General features: G+C 31.7%; 1 protein-coding gene across 1 annotated transcript in view; it reads left to right on the top strand.

Annotated features, from left to right (window-relative positions):
- Camta (Calmodulin-binding transcription activator) overlaps nucleotides 1-18,492 on the top strand; it is a 272,872-nt gene that overhangs the window by 185,564 nt on the left and 68,816 nt on the right. The window contains exon 21 of the mRNA XM_088225127.1: nucleotides 9,464-9,543. Coding sequence (XP_088081253.1) covers nucleotides 9,464-9,536 — 73 coding nt within the window. The 3' untranslated portion in view covers nucleotides 9,537-9,543. The remainder of the gene's footprint in view (nucleotides 1-9,463; nucleotides 9,544-18,492) is intronic.

Here is an 18,492-nt window from a genome sequence, read left to right as displayed (position 1 = left end):
AAACCCTCGCCATAGATATATTTTTTTTAAATAAAAGAAATATTAGCGCTCTTATAATTTGCCCAAATATTTCAATTTTGGTGGCCATTCTCAACGAGTTGTAAATAACTCACTATTAAAAAATGAAAACCAAGTTGGGGTAGAGTGGGGCTCAAACCTCGGACTTCTGATCCGTGAGTCCGCAACGCTAGCCACGAGACAACAATCCGACATTTTTTATTTATTTATTTAACACTTTATATACCTACATACCTACATATAAGGGCGGGCATATTGCCTTAAGGCAATTTCTTCCTACCTACCCAAACCGTTCCGTTTTAGAAAATTACAAGTACATGGACTTATTGAATCTTACGATTTTATACTAAATTAAAAAAGAAAAATCAACAAAATTAAAAACATAAAAAAATAACACTATACTATGGAGAGAGGAGAGGGTAGGGAAGGAAAGAAGAAGGATAAAGGAACAACCTAAATATTTAGATAGTGACGTTTCAATCTTGACTTAAATGTAAATAAAGAAGGGGCGTCTCTAACATTAGTGAGTAGATCATTCCACAATAGAGCAGCTACAATTGAGCGTGACATTTTGTCGTCGTAGGGCATTCGTGGCGCACTTGAACCGACTCCGTGTGTTGCCGTGATTACCCTTTGTTGGACTTGGACAAACATTATAAATATCGAATACTTCATTGTCCACATTTTACTTGTAAAAATGTTTCACGATTGTCATTTAATAGTAAAACAAAACTAAGAATCTAAACTTTTATATTAGCATTTCTACGATTTATTTCATTTTCCGGTGCCATTTTAACAAGTAAATAACTCACAATTAGAAAACGGAAATCAAGTTTATATTTGATATATATGTTGTAATCATCAGGAATTATATTTATTTCTCAGATTAATAATTCTCTAGAGAAGACCTTGAGCTCTATTGCATAGAACAAAAGCGTTCCAAATGTTTGGTTTGGTTTGGTTTTAGTTTGGTTTTTAGTTTAACAAGAAACGTATAATAGACGGTTTCGATTTGCGCTTGCAATTCTCAACCCAAATAAGGTACCTACGGCCCGTTGTATTGCTGTAATCGGTGACTAATTTTGTAGTTAATGATCATGGAATGATTTTTCTCCTTATCAGCGGTTCTAGTAGGTTATCACACTAAGACTTATATACTTAGAATAACTCTGTCACTATTTATATATTTAAATAAAAAATAAGATTTCTGAGATGCTAGATGAAACTTGTATAACATGCGTTGTGAATCATCTTTTGATTCTGCGAATGGTTTTATCGTCTGCGTAGCATGTGATTTTAACGACCTTATCTCCCTTAGCCCTAGATTTACCACTTCCTCAATTCTTGAAATCGTTTTAATTTATTAATGTTGTTTGTGTAAGATTTTTTGTTTGTTTTTGGAATATACCGCATTATTTTGTTCACAGTATTTTTTTTATTTTTCTCAATAAATAACTCTTGCGTTTGTTGCTTTGATGCGTAGTCAAAACTCTGTAACGTAAAAGCTCTCTGGAACGGGCCTATTTCGAACTCTATTGTTATTTTCATGTAAAAAATATTATGCACCAAATTAAAACAAAGAGAATTTAAAATTTAATATTTTATATAACGCCCGTATTCTGCCGTATGATTATAAATGGTTATTCAGTTTATCACCTTGAATTTTCGGTATGAAAATTGAAATAATCATTGTAGGAAATATCGAGTTTTCATAGCCGGTTAAACGTTATCAAACTTGTTGAAATTTCGTACAAGTGTTCAAATTTCGTAATATGAAAATTTGAGTGGACTAATTTGATAAATTTGTAGATAATATTTCATGATCGCATGGCTGGATTTGCGAGTATTAAGAGGTTTGTTATTCAACCGTGAAATCAATTGTTTTTCGTCACGCGGATGATCATATCAAATATGTTTAATATCTGGAATGGAACTTTTCTATTTTCATCCGCGAAAAACTGTAATGGAGATTATTTTTTGTTGTAGTCCGGGTACCGTCATACTTCGCGCAGGGCGTGCCTGTTCAGACATATTAATAGACTGGATGTGTGTCACATAGTTCCGTAATTAGAAAAATGCCGGTATTTAAGGAGGCGAGCCTCTTTCTTCGCAAATTCCTCTGGGGTCTTCCAAAAATGCTATCACAAAGTACCCCTCCCAGTTTAGCGCCAGAGATATTTTCTTTGGAATACTTTCCCTTTTGTGCAAACTGAAATACATGGGATGTTTTTAATAATTTCGTTATTTCGAGAAAACAACGTAAGGAAACATTATGCGCCTCGGGGCAAATCTTGCGCGGATTAAAACACGCAAAATATTTTCTTTTAAGCGTATACATGTATTCAAGTAGATATAAAGTTATATAATGTATTCATGTTAATACATGTCGATAGCAGTCTCTTTAAGTTTATTGGATTTATTTGAAGTTTTTTTTCGGCTCGTTGTCAGTAAACAAACTGTTTTTTTTTTGTCAGCGAGTACTGTAAGTAACGAAAATTTTATTTTTAAAAATTTTCTCAGCGATTCTTGTTTCGTAAAGTTACTTTATAAATCACAATGGGGCATATTTAAATGTTAACAATATATTTCTGATAGGAATTACCTTAACAGAAAACAATAAAAATACAGTTATAATATATTATTTTAGGTGCTGGTTGGTTTGTTGAAGCTTAAGCCAAACGGTTATTCGTACCGCGCTTGTTCGTTTGAATGGCATTTCGTTTAATTTGTTTTCCTTCCTCATCTAGTTAGTAATAATTACGCGTGAAGCAAAATCCGATTGTCCTTACTTTGGAACGGCCTCTAATTCTCAATTTTTCGTTTTCAAATCGACTATTTCTGGGATCGTTCGGTAAAGTTTTAATGTCTCTCCTGTCGGCCGTCGTTACCGACGGAATGTTCCCCGCAATGGGCAGGCGGAGAAGGACGCCGAAGGGGGAGAGGGCGGGGGTTAGGAGTAAAGATAAGAACATTTGCAGACATTTTCCGAAACTTTTCGTTTTCATTTAAAAGCGCGAACGGTTATTCGGGAACCTTTATGATTTTCGAACGATGGTTTTAAAGCTGTTTGTAAAATCATTACGATTTTACAATGATAATTGTGCATAATTATTTCCCATACGATTTTAACCAAATACATATTGTTTCCGTGTCATTTATAGCGGATATTTTGTCAACGGTTAATTTATTATTTCTATTTTGGTCAATCTTTTTTTTAACAATATTATAATTGCTTGACTAATTTAAATAGTATTTCGAGTTTTATTTTATTCATTTAACACTTTATACACATGTATAATTCATATACATATAAGGGCGGACACATTCCCTAAAAGCAATTTCTTCCTAACTACCCAAACCGTTCAGTTTGAGAAAATTACAAGTACATGGACAAATGGACATATTCTAGGAAATTATACAGCATCTTATAATTTTATACAAAATTTAAAACAAACATTTACGCTATTCTATGAAGAGAGGAGGGGGGATGGGAAGGAAATAAGAGGGAGAAATGAACAACTCAAACATTTAGATAATGACATTTCAATCTTGATTTAAATGTAAATAAAGAAAGGGCGGGCGTCTCTAACCTTAGTGGGTATATTAATTTATCCGCAATCAAGCAACTACTACTGTGAAAAAGGAGGCGAGAAAATTAGAGCGGTAAATGGGTATTAAAAGGGTTCTTTTGTTACTAGAACGAAGAGATTGTCCATGTGTAATAGAGGGAGTTATAGCACAATATACTCACACTCGTGTATTAAACATCAGATCAATGAAATAGAAAAAACCAATATTGAATTATTGATTTAATTTTTACGTTTTGCCAGTGTTTTTTATTTTCGAACCAATTTTTACCAATATCCTGACCTAATAAGTAGCCACCTTCACTGACTTACAGGTTACTGCTTCGCGTCACCTTGTAATTTGCTGAAGACGTAACACACACGCGCTGATCTTCAATACGAGAGTAAACGCTCCGCGCATAACTAACCGGGGCGAAAGTATTCTTTTTGAAAACAAACTTTGAAATATAAACATTTCTCATCTCTTTATTAGCTTCTTATCGCGTCTCAGGTATATTTACGTAAGCTGAAAATGGAAGTGTTTTCATCATTTACACTTCAACGCGAGGAAATTACCTACGCCTGCAAATACTAAATTTCCAACGTCGCAATTTTGTTTTACTGTTAACATTTTTCTCTTCTCTAAACGCACCATCAAGAAAGTATCAGAGCGTAAAATAAAGCATTTATTTTGCTCAAATTATACTGGAAACGGTTTATCAAAACGATTAAAATAAATAAGTTAATAAAATATGTTGTGTTCAATTTTAATAATGTTTAAAATGTAATTTAATGAAAAAATTCTAAAATTTCCATTGTTTTTTCGTTTAAAATGTATTTCAATATTGTTTTTACCCAAACCAAAATAAAATCCTGAATTTGCAATATTTTTTTAAAATGTAGCAAAGATTTAAGCGTTTAAATTCACAGTGAAATCTCTTAAAAATGTAATTGCCGATCGTTCTTCGATAAATGATGTATTTAATCTGTAAAATTGGCTTTTTATAAATTCGTGTTCTCCATGACAATCCGTCTTATTTATCAATTTAATACAACAATTTATAACGGGTTTTCGCTTTTGAGCTTGGCGTTGCAGTACAAATGTACGCCCCTTAAAATTTTCCTCGTTTGTTGGCAGCAAAAAGAAATATTATTTAACATAAATATATTTTCTTCTGGTCGGGATTATTATTTATTCCCGTCAGAATGAACACAAATCCTAAAATATTTTAATTTGCCGAAGGATCGTTTGTGTATTTTTAGCTTAAAAAGCGAGATCTCACCACGCAAGATTTTTATGGGTCGTGTCTTGAATAACGGAATCGCTTATTTTGTGCTCGCTTACGAAATTAATTTTCGGGGAATTTAAAAGGCTACGTGATGAAAATTTCGTCCCAAAGGAAAGGTAGTTAACATTATTTGCATTGGACTTCTCGCAGGTAATTTGTAAACGTTACCCATTTAACTGAAACATTATATTTCAGAAGATTTGCAAACCATGCAATCATCGTAAAAGAAACAAAAACAGTTTAAAAATGCGTGTTGTCCAAATGTAATAATTTTTAGTTTTTGGTATTCTTTAATAATATGCGTGCTTCCACTTTCCATAATGTGGTATCCTAACTCAACCCAGGACTCTTAGGCTCGTAGAGTTAGGGATACGCTATTTTTTGTATTGTTTTTTGTAATATATATCTTTGTATGAATAAATAAAATCATTTCTTATATTTTTTGATTTTAAAATTACGAATTGTTAAAAATCGAGATACAAATTTTTGTCAGTTTGTAGTCAACCGAGAAAATATTTATTTATAAAGGCCCATAGGGCTTTTACACGGATATAGCATAACATTGAGAAGAAACTCAAAAATCTTTACCAGTTAATAACGCAAGTAGGCATTTTGAGGAGATACATGTTTTTGTTTAATATTGTGCGTTAGTTTTTAATATTTTCATCGCGTTGGTTGGTTTTGTACTAAACGCCCACTCAATAATTTTATTTAAATTAACCAGAAATGGGTATTTTCTCGTTTGTTATATGTTCCAGACTTCTTTTTTTTTACTAGATTTAGTATAAAAAGCACGCAAAACTCGTTTTTATTAAAATTGCGTAGGTGATGCGTACCTATCTGTTTTATTTTAATAAATTCTACGCCTGATTCAGTATTCGTACATTTTTGCTAGTTTAATTGGTTCGTTTAAATAAATCAATGTCCCTCAGGTTTGTAGACAGTCAGATGAACGTTCAAAAATAAACGTTGTCCAAATAATTGAGCATCTGGTGTAAGCTGGTATTTGTAATTTTTATTGCTTTTCTCCTTTTAATATTCATCATTTTATATAAAATCTTTTAAACGATCATAATACGCATAAAAATGGCGGATTTATTAACATTTCGTTATCTATAAATGACCGATCTGGCCGAATGTTTGTTGTTTGTCTGGGATTCAATTGTTGAGTATGTCGAGTTTCACGGCCATGTGATGTACTAATGACTTGACAACTTTTGTTTCTTACTAAAGATTACCATGGACGAGCACATGAGGTCCCTTCCTACGAAGTTGGAGTATGCCCGAGCTACTCCGGGCCTCGCTAAAATGAAGTAAGATACATTGCATTTCAAGACATTATTATTTTTGCTTTACGTATATTGATTGACCCTTTATGTTGAAGTAAGTATGACAAAATGTAGATATTGGTACGTTCGATTGCACGACGCCTTCATATTTTCCATACACAGTAAACTTTAATTATTGCAAACCTTTTCACGGCTTTCAGATGCTGTTTTTTTTATTCGCAATTCCGTCAGAAATTTTATTTTAATCGATTTATTCGATTGTTTTTTGAGCATCGAAATTTCGATAAATTGCGATTAAAAAAATAAAGCTCGTTCAATCTGTACGTTGGTCACCTTAGTGAAAAATCAGAAGTATAAAATATGTTCTCTTTTATCAGATAAAACCAGCCCCCTTATTATCCATAGAAACTGCTCCGCCAAGTACGTGTTATTATTCAACCGATATTAATTTTCCAGAATATACTAAAGAACTTGCATTCGTACTCGAAGAGGAAGATTAATAGCTCCAGATATTAACTTGTATGTAAGTTTGATAAATGTTTAAATGTGAAATTCCGTACGTGAAACGAACTGTGGAACGATTATGAATACGATTATTCCCGTCACTTGTTTTGATAATATTACATACCGAAATTCCACCTTAATTTCATTTTATCCGAATGTTGAGTAAACAGTAAACAGTAAACACATAAATGTATTTATTCAACGTATCTTCTTACACGATTACCCCTTTTAAAAGATCTAACAATCTCTAGCTCGTATACCTACTTACTAACTGACGGTAGTACTCCGAGTGCGTGCTATATGCGAACATAAAATGCGTTACAATCATGGAGTATAACTAATATTTAAATTCATTTTAAATTAATGAAATTTCTTAGGCTTACAGATTTTAAAATTTAATAACAATATTATTGGTAAAAATCAACAAATTAACTTTTTCAAAGTCGAAGTATGCGGCATTTTATAATGCGTATATTTGAAATTATTTGTAAACGTTTATTAAGAGTTGGCGTTTTACTCATACAAACGCAAAAATCGCCTTTCCTTCATGTACTATTCTGGTATTATAAGTTTAGTGTAAGTTATGTATTTTATATGAGGCGTGGGAACTCTCTTTAATTCCATCCTTAACTATATTGTTATAAACATTTCTATACATAATGGTAAAACACGGTACGCTAATAAATACATTAAGTAATTATTAGTAAATTGCCTAAGAAGCTTGTTCATGATTTTTAAAATCTTAATATGTTGGATATGAATAAAATAAATGAATTTTCATTACGAGTCGAGAACTTTTCAATGAATATTATTGAATAGAGTTTACAAAATGGATATATTCATCGAAATAATCTAAACGACCGTACAATCCTTCTCATTGAAAAGGTCAATTGAAAATGTTTTTCTAAGAAAAATCGTATTCGGAACTTTTCGAAATCGTGTCCGAAATAGATTTGCTCGATTCGATTTGTCCCCGAGGATCTCCATTGCTTTCATTTTATAGTTGTACATATAAAATCATTTTCTTTAAAGATGTTACAACTTAATGGATCGACTTCATTTGACGTACTTTTATTTCTTACGATATAATTATTCTAAGAAATACGTTAGTCGATCGATGATTTCCTTTATGAAGATCAACATGTGAAACGTAATTAGCCCGATGAATTTGATTTTTTTTTGCTAGGTTTGATTTGATATTCGCGTAGGTATTTAAAAAATTGCTTTTTAGTTTTTCATATCGGTGGTATATTTACGTTTTTTTCTATACTCATAAAATTAGTACTCCACTGAAGAATCACAAAAACACAAATTGGTGTTAAAAATTAACGTTAAATAATTGGATGAATAAAATCACGAATCTCGAGTATTTATCCAGTCTGGGTACCTTGATTATAAGTCTGAATATTAAAGATGCCGTTTGGCTCTGCAACTCCCTTTTCCGGATTTGAGACAATTTTTGCGAGGTTTACTTTTATCGTTCGCTCGGAAGCTTTTACCGAGTCATACAGACTGTGGGCTCTTTAGAAAAGATCCGTAACGTTTACTGCCATATTACATGAAATTCCAAGCGGGTATCGAACTGGAGATCTCCCGCAGACTGTCGCGCAACCAGCGGGGAGGAAAATAAAATAAAAACTTTCTTTGTATCAGCTCCCATTCTTCGCTATCCAACTGCTTCGCTATTATTTTTGTTCAGAGCTCTTATTGTCCTACTACTCTTGCCTCCGTTCTCGTTCTGGGTCGAACTAGAGCTTTGCAGGGAATATGAGTACACGGAAAATAGAAAAGTAGACCGCTACTTTTGTTAGTGCAACCTTACAGGACTAGCCCCACAATCTCTTCACATTTATTAATCTTTGTTGCGTGCTATCTCTCTCTACCATTCTTGCTCTATAAATATTTTTCATTCTATAAATCGGACGTCAATAGCGGAGGACCCAAAATACAGATTTTCCATCAGCAGGCTGCGGAACAAACTCGATAAAATTTCGAAAGTTTTTACGAAATATTTATGTCGTTACCTGTTTTCAAACAATATAAATTCTTATCAATTTATATTCATGAATCATTATAATGAGTCTTGTTATTCAATTGCTACAATTTTAGCCATTTAGTTAGGCTGTTTGGCATATAAACTAGAGACAGTACTTTTGACCAGTTTTCTGATCTGGGTAAGACAGTTTTTTTTTAAAAAGAGATGTTCTTAAACGTAGGTAATTTTATTCGAATAAAACAAATACACTGTACATAACCTTGTTTTGCCAAAACAAGACTTAACCCCGAAAACAATAATTATTTATATTATTTTTTTATGTGACAAATATATTATGACGATTGATAACTTATTCAGGAAAATATATACAATGAACGGGTTTTTTTTTAGTTTCAAGAAATACTAAATGATTTTATGGATCTTTGAACAGTTTTTGGATGTTATCGAAACTTTCAATCATCTGTGTTTTAGAATTGTTTCAATCAAAAAAATCTTATTCTTAATAAAATACAATGCGTGTTGAGTATAAGTTCGCGCAATTTTACGCTGCTATAATCCTAAATCGTAGACGTTTGTTTTCTTTATTTTCCTTTTTTATTCTATAAATAAATACTTAACTTCTCACGGTATTTCCCTCAGATAGAGTACCTTTGTTTTATTCGTTGTTATTGACCTTTTCGCAGTAAGTTCATACCTTTGTCCTCTTATTTCCTTTACAACAACTAACACAGTAATGTATCCAGTTTCTTCAGATTATTTTTATCACTGAGAAAAAAGTACTTAGAAAATGTTTTTTTCCAGATCCAGTAATAGTTATTCGCCGCCAAAATCAGAAGGGGAATTATTCCTGGAATATCTGTTTAGAGAGATGTGATCTTGGGGTGAGTTGACATTTTGCCATCACGTGCGAGAATTTCAGATGCAACTTTTACAGGCATATAATACTTCTAGTAAAAATACTTCCAGTAAAAATATACTCTTGTAAAACTTCTTCTAAACAATGGGATCCGAAATGTTTCCAATTGGTAAAAGTAAATTTTACTTTTAATTTAATGTTAGCGAACCCTTATTTATTTGAAAATACTCGGTGCTTTCATTAAATATATCGAGTAATTGAAAATAATATCAAAGTTCATACGTCGAGTCATACTGTCAATTATTTATCATTTCAAAGAGGCTTTGCATTTTAATAAAAGTGGGTTGTTAGGTTTTTTAAATTAATAATATCTGTGTATTTAATCTTTGTGTGCATACGTTTAGTAATGTGGTAGGTTTATTACTGTAATTAATCTATTTATTTTATCTAAATACTTAGAATATCAGCCACTTTGTATATAAAAATATTCAAAAGTACATTCACTTTACAATGGGAAATAAAAAACAAGGGCCAGATGTACCATAAAAAATTAAGTAAAAAAAAATTATACAGTTATTGTTGCGTATTCGCCAAATTGACAAAATGAGTTTACATTGTTCTTGGAACGCATTTTCTCCACTATGATGAAAACGCAACATTATTCAACTTTTTTGGTGTACTGGTCGTGAGAAGGAAAAGCGTTAATTTAATTAGTACCTTAAATAAAACTACTTCGAAATATATTGTGTTAGGTGAACATTTATCATACGTATTTGTTAAGCGGAACTCGATATGTTACAGAGTATTCAATCAGTTCCTCTAGACTCAAAATAAAGAAGATAAAATATCCGATAGGAGAGTTTCCCGGTCCGCCATCTGCCGCCCTCGCCGGGGATGGACGTTATAAAATCCGTGTTATTCCGGCCCGGGTAGGCAAGTCGTCAAGTAGGCACTCGTTAGTAGACGAGGGTAGGTATTCTTGGAAAAATGTAGCAATCCCTCCGAGCGGACAGCGGTATAAATCTACCGCCCGCACCCGCACCCGCACCCGCCCCGGTGCCCCCCGCCGCGGCCCGGCGGGCGCGGGCGGCACGCGTGAGTCGCCATAAATCTCCCGATCCCTGCCATTCTGATGTCCCCGATGAGAGAATGATGCAAAACCTTAATCTACTCAGGATACCCTTTGGTATATTACACGGTCCGAATTGCATTTTAACCTCTTACTATCCTGTTTAATTAAATAATCAAATGTTTCGCTGAAGTACTTCAGTGCTTCTAAAATGATAATTATTTGTAATATCTTACTGCTGTAAAGGTTTTAAAAAATTTTCAAGGGCCTTTATGAAGCTGTCATTTATTATTTTGGAGGTCATCACCACCAAGCCGTAAAGTTAGCAGGGCCGAACACCGTTCTGGCCCGCAACGCGTAACCCGATGCAACGTCAGCTCGGACAAGTAATTAAACGTCGTGCAGCGAAAAAATATGCACATTTCATCTTGGCATTTCGTGTCGCCCGTCCACCAGCTCCTCGCCAGTGTTCGCTATTGTAAATTCCTTCTGTACAAAATTGTAAGGATGTAACTCGTGTGTACCTACTCAATAAATAACTTCAATTGTAATCAATCTTTCTCATTTAACCTCAAATCAATTCACGCGCACCCATCCATACAATATATAAAGGTAAATTATATGTGTGGTATAAAATGCCTTAGATTTCATATAAATAATAATTTATCCAACACAGATGAATTGATGTTTTCATGTCTGCAAAACGTTTTTGCTGTTGTACTTTTTCCTCGCTACACTTACTATCTAAATAATATCTTCAAGTTTCGCGTTCGTCTGTTGACTTAATAAAAAACAGGATGAAAAGTCTATAAAGTTATAAAAATAACAAAGATTAAAGTTGAAATTTCTCTCACAAAATGATAAAATACAATTAATCTTTTATAAGGAGAAAAAACATTTTCTGGTTCGGTGATTAAACGGTTATAAGCTTTTTTCAAGCGTGATTCTCAGAATTTGCTGAAATACTAAAATACCAACTATTTTGTTACACTTAATATTACTTCATTTTGCTTAGCAAAAAGTGTATTCTCTATTACCCTCCCCTTAAATTTTAGTGTAATTTTGAATTTAAGGGGGGTAAGTTCAATCTTCTCCATTAAGTGAAAAGGGGGAATTCAGTTAACTGAACGTAATAAATAATCAAAATATGAACAATTAAATTTATGCTGTTACAAACACAGGTAGTTTGATTTAATATTTTTATCACATGTGTAAATACTGATAAATTGAAATGTAACTATCTGAATATTTGAGTTTTTCCTTTCTCCTCCGTTCCTCTCCATTCCGCTTCATAGTATACATTTTTAGTACATTTTTATTTCTATAAAAAAAGTGTATATATACCAAAAATATCTATATACTAAACATTTTAGGTAGGTAGGTAGAAAGAAATCGCCCCAACGCAATATTCCCGCCCTTATATGCATACAAAATGTATTTGTGTGTAATGTGTTAAATAATAATTATAGTACTTTAAAAAGCACGTTTATAAATTGTTCATTGTTTTCATGTTCACTTACATTAATTCATCAATAATAATAAACTGTTTTATTGTATTTTTTAATAGAAATTAACGTTTTTTAATATTAACGTTTTATTGCCGCGATAGGTACTTGATTGTTTTCGTTTTATTTACCTCAATTAAGTATTGCGTTCAACTAAAATAGTAGACGTAATAAAATTTAACATTAACAACATCTCTTTTTCATATAACTTTGCTGGTCTGTCTTTAAACTGTAGTTTTTGCATGTTACTCGTACTATATCATTGTCGACTGTTTGTTTCTTTAAAATCAATAAATGAATAACAAAAAAATACTGTCTTTTAAAGGTCAAGCACAAATTGATGGCCTTGCTCACAATAGAGGTAACACCCGTGTATTCAGAAATATAAAATATTTTTAAGGTTGTCAAATTGCTAGAATCACGTGTAATTATAGTCGGTTAGATCACTACTTTGAATAAACAGTGTATTTATTTTTTTTTCGATTTTCAACTCAAACTCTTCACTATAAAATAAATATAAAACAACTTAGTTTTTGACCACTTATTTTGTATTCTTTCTACCGACCGGTTTCAAAGCTACACAAGTTTCTTTATCAAGGCATATTAACTAATGAAATCCATCCTTTTTTATTTTAACAGTGATAACTAAATATTACATCGAACCTTTTGAGCTAATAAGCCATTAGTTAAGTATACCTTGACAAAGAAGCTTATGTTGTTCTGAAACCAGCCGGTAGAAAAAATAAGTCGTTAAAAACAAAGGTATTTTATATTTATTTTATTATAAATAATAACCGGAAAACGAGTGCTCCACATATATATATTTTTTTATTTTATCTTCATTTTGTGTTGCCAGGATATATTTTAATATGCTGTGATTCTTTTGTCGTACTTTGTTTGACGCACATTAAAAAAAATAATCGTATGCTTTGTTTGTATTCATGTGTTCGTCTGAAAAAAAAGTAGTTTTATAGTATGTATTTCCACATCCGTGAGGCAGTTCCACATGGTGTACCCTTTCTCAGAATGTATCCGATCGATTGTGCAGAGTTAGTGAAGCATTACCTTTTATCCGTCTCGTGTCACGTCGACTTTTCTACGAGACTGAAATCGACATCGGATTTTCCATGTGTAAATCGAACCTCATCATGCGTGCAATTATTTAAATACCCTTTGAAAATACCGTTTTTACTTATTTCGTCTTCTTTTTTATCTCGGTTAGAGCGTTCGGCTTTCATGCAAAATGTCCAAAGTTCAATTTCTAAAAAAATCGACTTGGATTAAAAAAAAAAAAACTGTTTTGATTAAATAATAATTGCAGTAAAATTTTTATAAATTAACAGATATAAATTTAAAACTAACCCTTACTAGCCCCCTTAGTTTGACCCTGCACATGACGATTAAAAAATATATTTTTAGAATGAATTCTTCGCTTACTGTACACCTGTAAGAAACATGTATCGTAAAATTTATCCCTTTTTAGACTTAAATATCATTGTATGTCTTTTGATTTGTTTTTTTTTTAAATTTACCTGTACTTGTTATGAACGTTAATAAATGATGAACACTGTATGATATTTACCTGTTTAAAGACACCCGTTAAAGGGATGAAAGCGCTAATTGGCCAAATAAAAAGTGCTAGTGTACCAAGTATTTTTAAATAGTACCTTATATGTAGATATAAGTTATAACATCATATTAATAATAAATTCTGTATCAATGAGACATCGATATACTAATATTTTTTCTTGCAGAATTTAAGAGGTTGATGTTTGCATGATTTTGCTCAGAATATACTTTGTTTAGAAGTATATTTTTGTGTAGTATAAAACAAAATATGTTAATCGTGCAAGTAATTGTTATTTGTAACTTATGTTCAAATATAAGTTATTAGGTATAAAATTAAAAAAAAGTGTTTTTCGCTCAATATTTCATTGCCTCAGGACTTAGCACCCGAAGCCATAATATTGCCTTTGTGATATAAATGTTCGCAATACGTTTCAAGCTGCGATTGATATAGTATATCAGTATCAATGCTATTGTACTACAACTAAAGGCTGAAGTCTAGTAAAACGCACGCAAAATGATGAAATCATACGATTTTGTCATTTTAAAACGAATAAATCGCGCAATAACAAAAAAATTAAAAAACATAAATTAGATAACAACAATAATTTTTGAAGGTATTTCCATTAAAAATATACTTACAAGATTTATGTTACTAAAATATAATTACTTTTAGGCCGGCGGATTACGCCATTTCAAATTTAGACTAAACTTAGGTATCTGGGTTCTCATATAAAGACTTAGTATTGAACTAATTTTTGTTGTAATATTTTGAAGATATTAAATTGAACATAAAAGTGGCCGAAGCGAAATCTTAGTTTTTTTGTTTTTAAAAAGAAATAAAATCATTTTAAATCACTTTCATTTTTGTGACATTTTCCTTTATTTCTACGGTAAATTATGCTTTCGGTAATACTTTAAAAAATAAAATTTTATCTAAATATTTCATTTGAAACCTTTTTTTATAGAACTGTATTCTTTTTTTTTTTTTTAAGTTTTGTTTTGTTGTTGTAATACTAAATTTGTAACAATATCTTATTTACGTTTTTATTATTTTCATACCTGCCCTTATCGGTACTGGTATTATTAAAGTATTAAGGAAAGCATAATTTTACGTAGAAATAAAGGAAAATGTCAAAACAATGTATGTGATTTAAAATGGCTATATTTATTTTTAAAAACAAAAAAAATACTTTTCTTTGGCCACTTTCATGTTCAATTTACTATCTTCAAATTATTATAACGAATTTTAGTTCAATAATTATACCCGTATGCAGAGACAAACCTTAAGGTGAGGAAAGCACAATCTATTGTCTTCACCTTCGGGTTATTCTCTGCATTTGAAATTAGAATGTACTTTCCTCACCTTAAGTTTTGTCTCTGCATACGGGTATTAGTCTTAATATAAGACCCAGATACCTAAGTTTAGTCTAAATTTGAAATGGCATAATCTGCCGGCCTAAAAGTAATTATATTTTAGTTACATAAAACTTTTAAGTACACTAGATATTCAATTCTTAACCCTTATTTCATATGTTGTTTGATGTTTTGTAATTCTTGTGTTTTGAATTTAAAAAAATCACTTTAATTATGGTCTTAATTGAAATACGTCGACGCATTAATTGAACGTATCTATAATAATTATGCTCAGCAGTTACCTACACGGCTTTTAGGAGCCGCATTATGTTACGGCAGTGATGTAAGGATTTACTTTGTATTGAAGTGTAATCAAAATACTATTTCAATAATATTATTTTACTTAATATCGTTACACTAATATATACAGACGCAGATGGTAAGATCCTAAGGTTTCATCTTGATTAACTTTACAAAGAGAGATTATATTTACAGTACTTAGTACTCAATTCATTAAGACAGACGTTGATAAACCGTGGATTTAATTACTGTAAATACATATATACGAGTTCATCAACACTGTTTTGAGTATGTCCAAATGTTTTCAGACAGGCTGGATTTCCTCCCTAGGGAGTTATTTAGATCTAAATTTGTTGTAACATTTTAGAGGGAAAACACTTTTGAGAAGAGAATATGGATGTCTAGACATGTACAGGGCTTATAACCTGTCATTGGCTGGTTTCAAGTGTCCACTTTACACACTGCGTAATATTTACCATTCTGCCTATGTTTAAACATCCACGCTTCCTCAAGTCTCCCATCTGTTGACTTCTGTGAAGTAAAAGAGCTGAAACCTTTATCATATGGGTGAGATTCATCCGGCTGAACCAATTCACCTACTAGGAAAACAATTTTCCAATTTTTGATCTTCTCATGTTACCAGTTAGTTCATTCAAAATAACTCGCTAGGGGAGAAATCCAGCCAGTCTGCAAACATTTGGACATGCTCAAAACATTGTTGAATTTATTAACTGGTAAAAGATGTATAAACATTAAAAATTGTTTTCAGGCGTTGCCTGGTAAGTGAATGGGTTCAGCCGGATGAATATCACCCACATTATAAAGGTTTCAGCTCTTTTACTTCACAAACGTTAACAGATGGAAGAGTTGAGGAAATGTGGATGTTTAAACACAGGCAGAATGGTGAATTTTTCACAGTGTGTAATGTGGCCACTTAAACTAGCCAAAGACAGGTCATAAGACTTGTAAATATCAAGACTTCCATATTCCCTAATGTTTCCCTCTCTGTTACATCAAATTTAGACGTATTACATACTTGCTCCTTAGTGCTACCAATTCTCTGAGGACTTGTAAAACTCATATAAAATATTATGTTTTCAATAATAATCTAAATATCAAATTTACGTTTAAAGCAGTAACTTTATGGCTATTCATTATAATATAAAAATAAAAACAACCTTTTATTTTACCACTTTACATAAAATAAGTGGTTAAAAACAAAGTTGTTTTTATTTATTTTATTATAATATTTTCTATTTATATGTGATATTCCATAATCAGTATGCTTTCCCCATTTATTGGTTAAGCTATACCTAGGTATTTTTTTATCGTTGTATTTGAATTGATGAGTTTGAATTTTTCGTTTAAATATAATAAATTATAGACCATTTCAAATTGAGATTAATTTATGTTCCCTGATACTACCCATATACGAGTAAGGATGTAGATATTTTGATGATTTTATTGACGCGTTCAAAGTTTGGGATGGCATTTTGTTCAATTTATAAATATAACCATGCAAAGATTTAATGTTTGAATATAATATAAAAACTCACTGAGTCCATCTCAACATGGCTTTCTAAAAGGGAGATCTACCGTTTCAAATTTAATCTTACTTAATGATTACCTTACTGATTCAATGGACGGTGGTCATCAGGTAGACGTTATTTACACCGATTACAGTAAATGCTTCGACCGAATCGATCACAAATTACTATTAAAAAAAATAACTAAAATCGGTATTAGAGGTGACCTCTTCAGATGGTTTTCATCTTATATAGACAACAGGTCGCAAGCGGTAGTGGTTAATAATTTTATTTCTAGTTGGGTACGGGTCCCCAGCGGGGTGCCTCAAGGGTCTCTTCTGGGACCTTTGCTCTTCATAATTTTTGTTAACGACATTGATAAATGCTTTACCTCTTCGCGTTTGCTTTGTTTTGCTGACGACATGAAAATTTTTGCAATAATCAAGACCCCAGCTGACGTCTTTGATCTGCAGTCAGATCTCGACCGTCTAGAGGATTACTGCAACTCCAACTGCTTGGACCTTAATCCTTCTAAGTGTTCAGTTATTACATTTAGTCGCAAAGTAAAATTTTTACGTACTAACTATGTGCTTAAGGGTCAAAACCTCCAACGCTCATTATGTGTAAAGGATCTAGGTGTCTTCCATGATAGTAAATTACTTTTTGACGCCCATGTTGACAGCATCATAAAAAAGTCATCGCGTGCGCTTGGCTTTGTTATGCGTAGCTCTACGTCGTTCACTATGGCAAAGACACTTAAAATCCTTTACTGTACATTAGTGCGAAGCAACTTAGAATATGCATCACAAATATGGAATCCTATGTACAATGTGCAGATATCACGCATTGAAAATATTCAAAAAAAATTCGTAAAGTTCATGTGTTTCCGGTTGAAACTTGAGTTTAAATCTGACCAGTATATTCATATATGTAAAAAACATCACCTACTGCCTCTGCAAAAACGTCGTGAAATAGCGGATATAATTTATTTACTTAAAATTGCCTCTGGTTCAATTGACTGTCCTGAACTACTTTGCAAACTTTCTATCAATGTTCCTTCCAAAGTTTTAAGAAATAACCCTCTTCTTCACATACCTCTTGTTTCATCTAATTATAGGCAAAATTCATATTTATGGCGAACTTGTAATAATTTTAATGTACTAAATAAATCATTTAACATAGATTTATTTGAAAATAATCTTAATAACGTGCGACGTTTGCTTTCAAAATAACTCGTAGTATTTTTTTTCTTTTCTTTTAAATTTACATTTAATTACTATTCATTTTATGTTCGAGAATCTTTTTTAACTTACTGTGATGCTACTTGTGAAAACCTGTAATTGGCTTATTTGTTATTTGTTTTGTTATATAAATATGATATAATTATAGCTGTTGGTTATCCAAATAAATAAAATAAAATAAAATAAAAATAAAATAATAATATAAATCCTGTCTCCTTTCTAAATAACTCATTTTAACAACACGTTTAAATAAAAATAGCACTTATACTACATTGTTTTTGGGACCAAAATAATATTGTACCCAGACAAGAGATCCCGAAGGTTTTTCTTTTTTGTATTACGATTTTTTTAGGACGGTATCGTAAAAGTTCATGGCAGCATTCCTAAAATGTTTATTTAATTAAGCGATAC

The sequence above is a fragment of the Micrasema longulum genome, unplaced genomic scaffold (genome assembly GCF_059751315.1).
Source record: "Micrasema longulum isolate JH-2025_06_02 unplaced genomic scaffold, ASM5975131v1 h1tg000331l, whole genome shotgun sequence".
NCBI classification, from domain to species: domain Eukaryota; kingdom Metazoa; phylum Arthropoda; class Insecta; order Trichoptera; family Brachycentridae; genus Micrasema; species Micrasema longulum.
The sequence above is the reverse complement of the archived record's forward strand: the minus strand, read 5'-3'. Positions and strand labels throughout refer to the sequence as shown.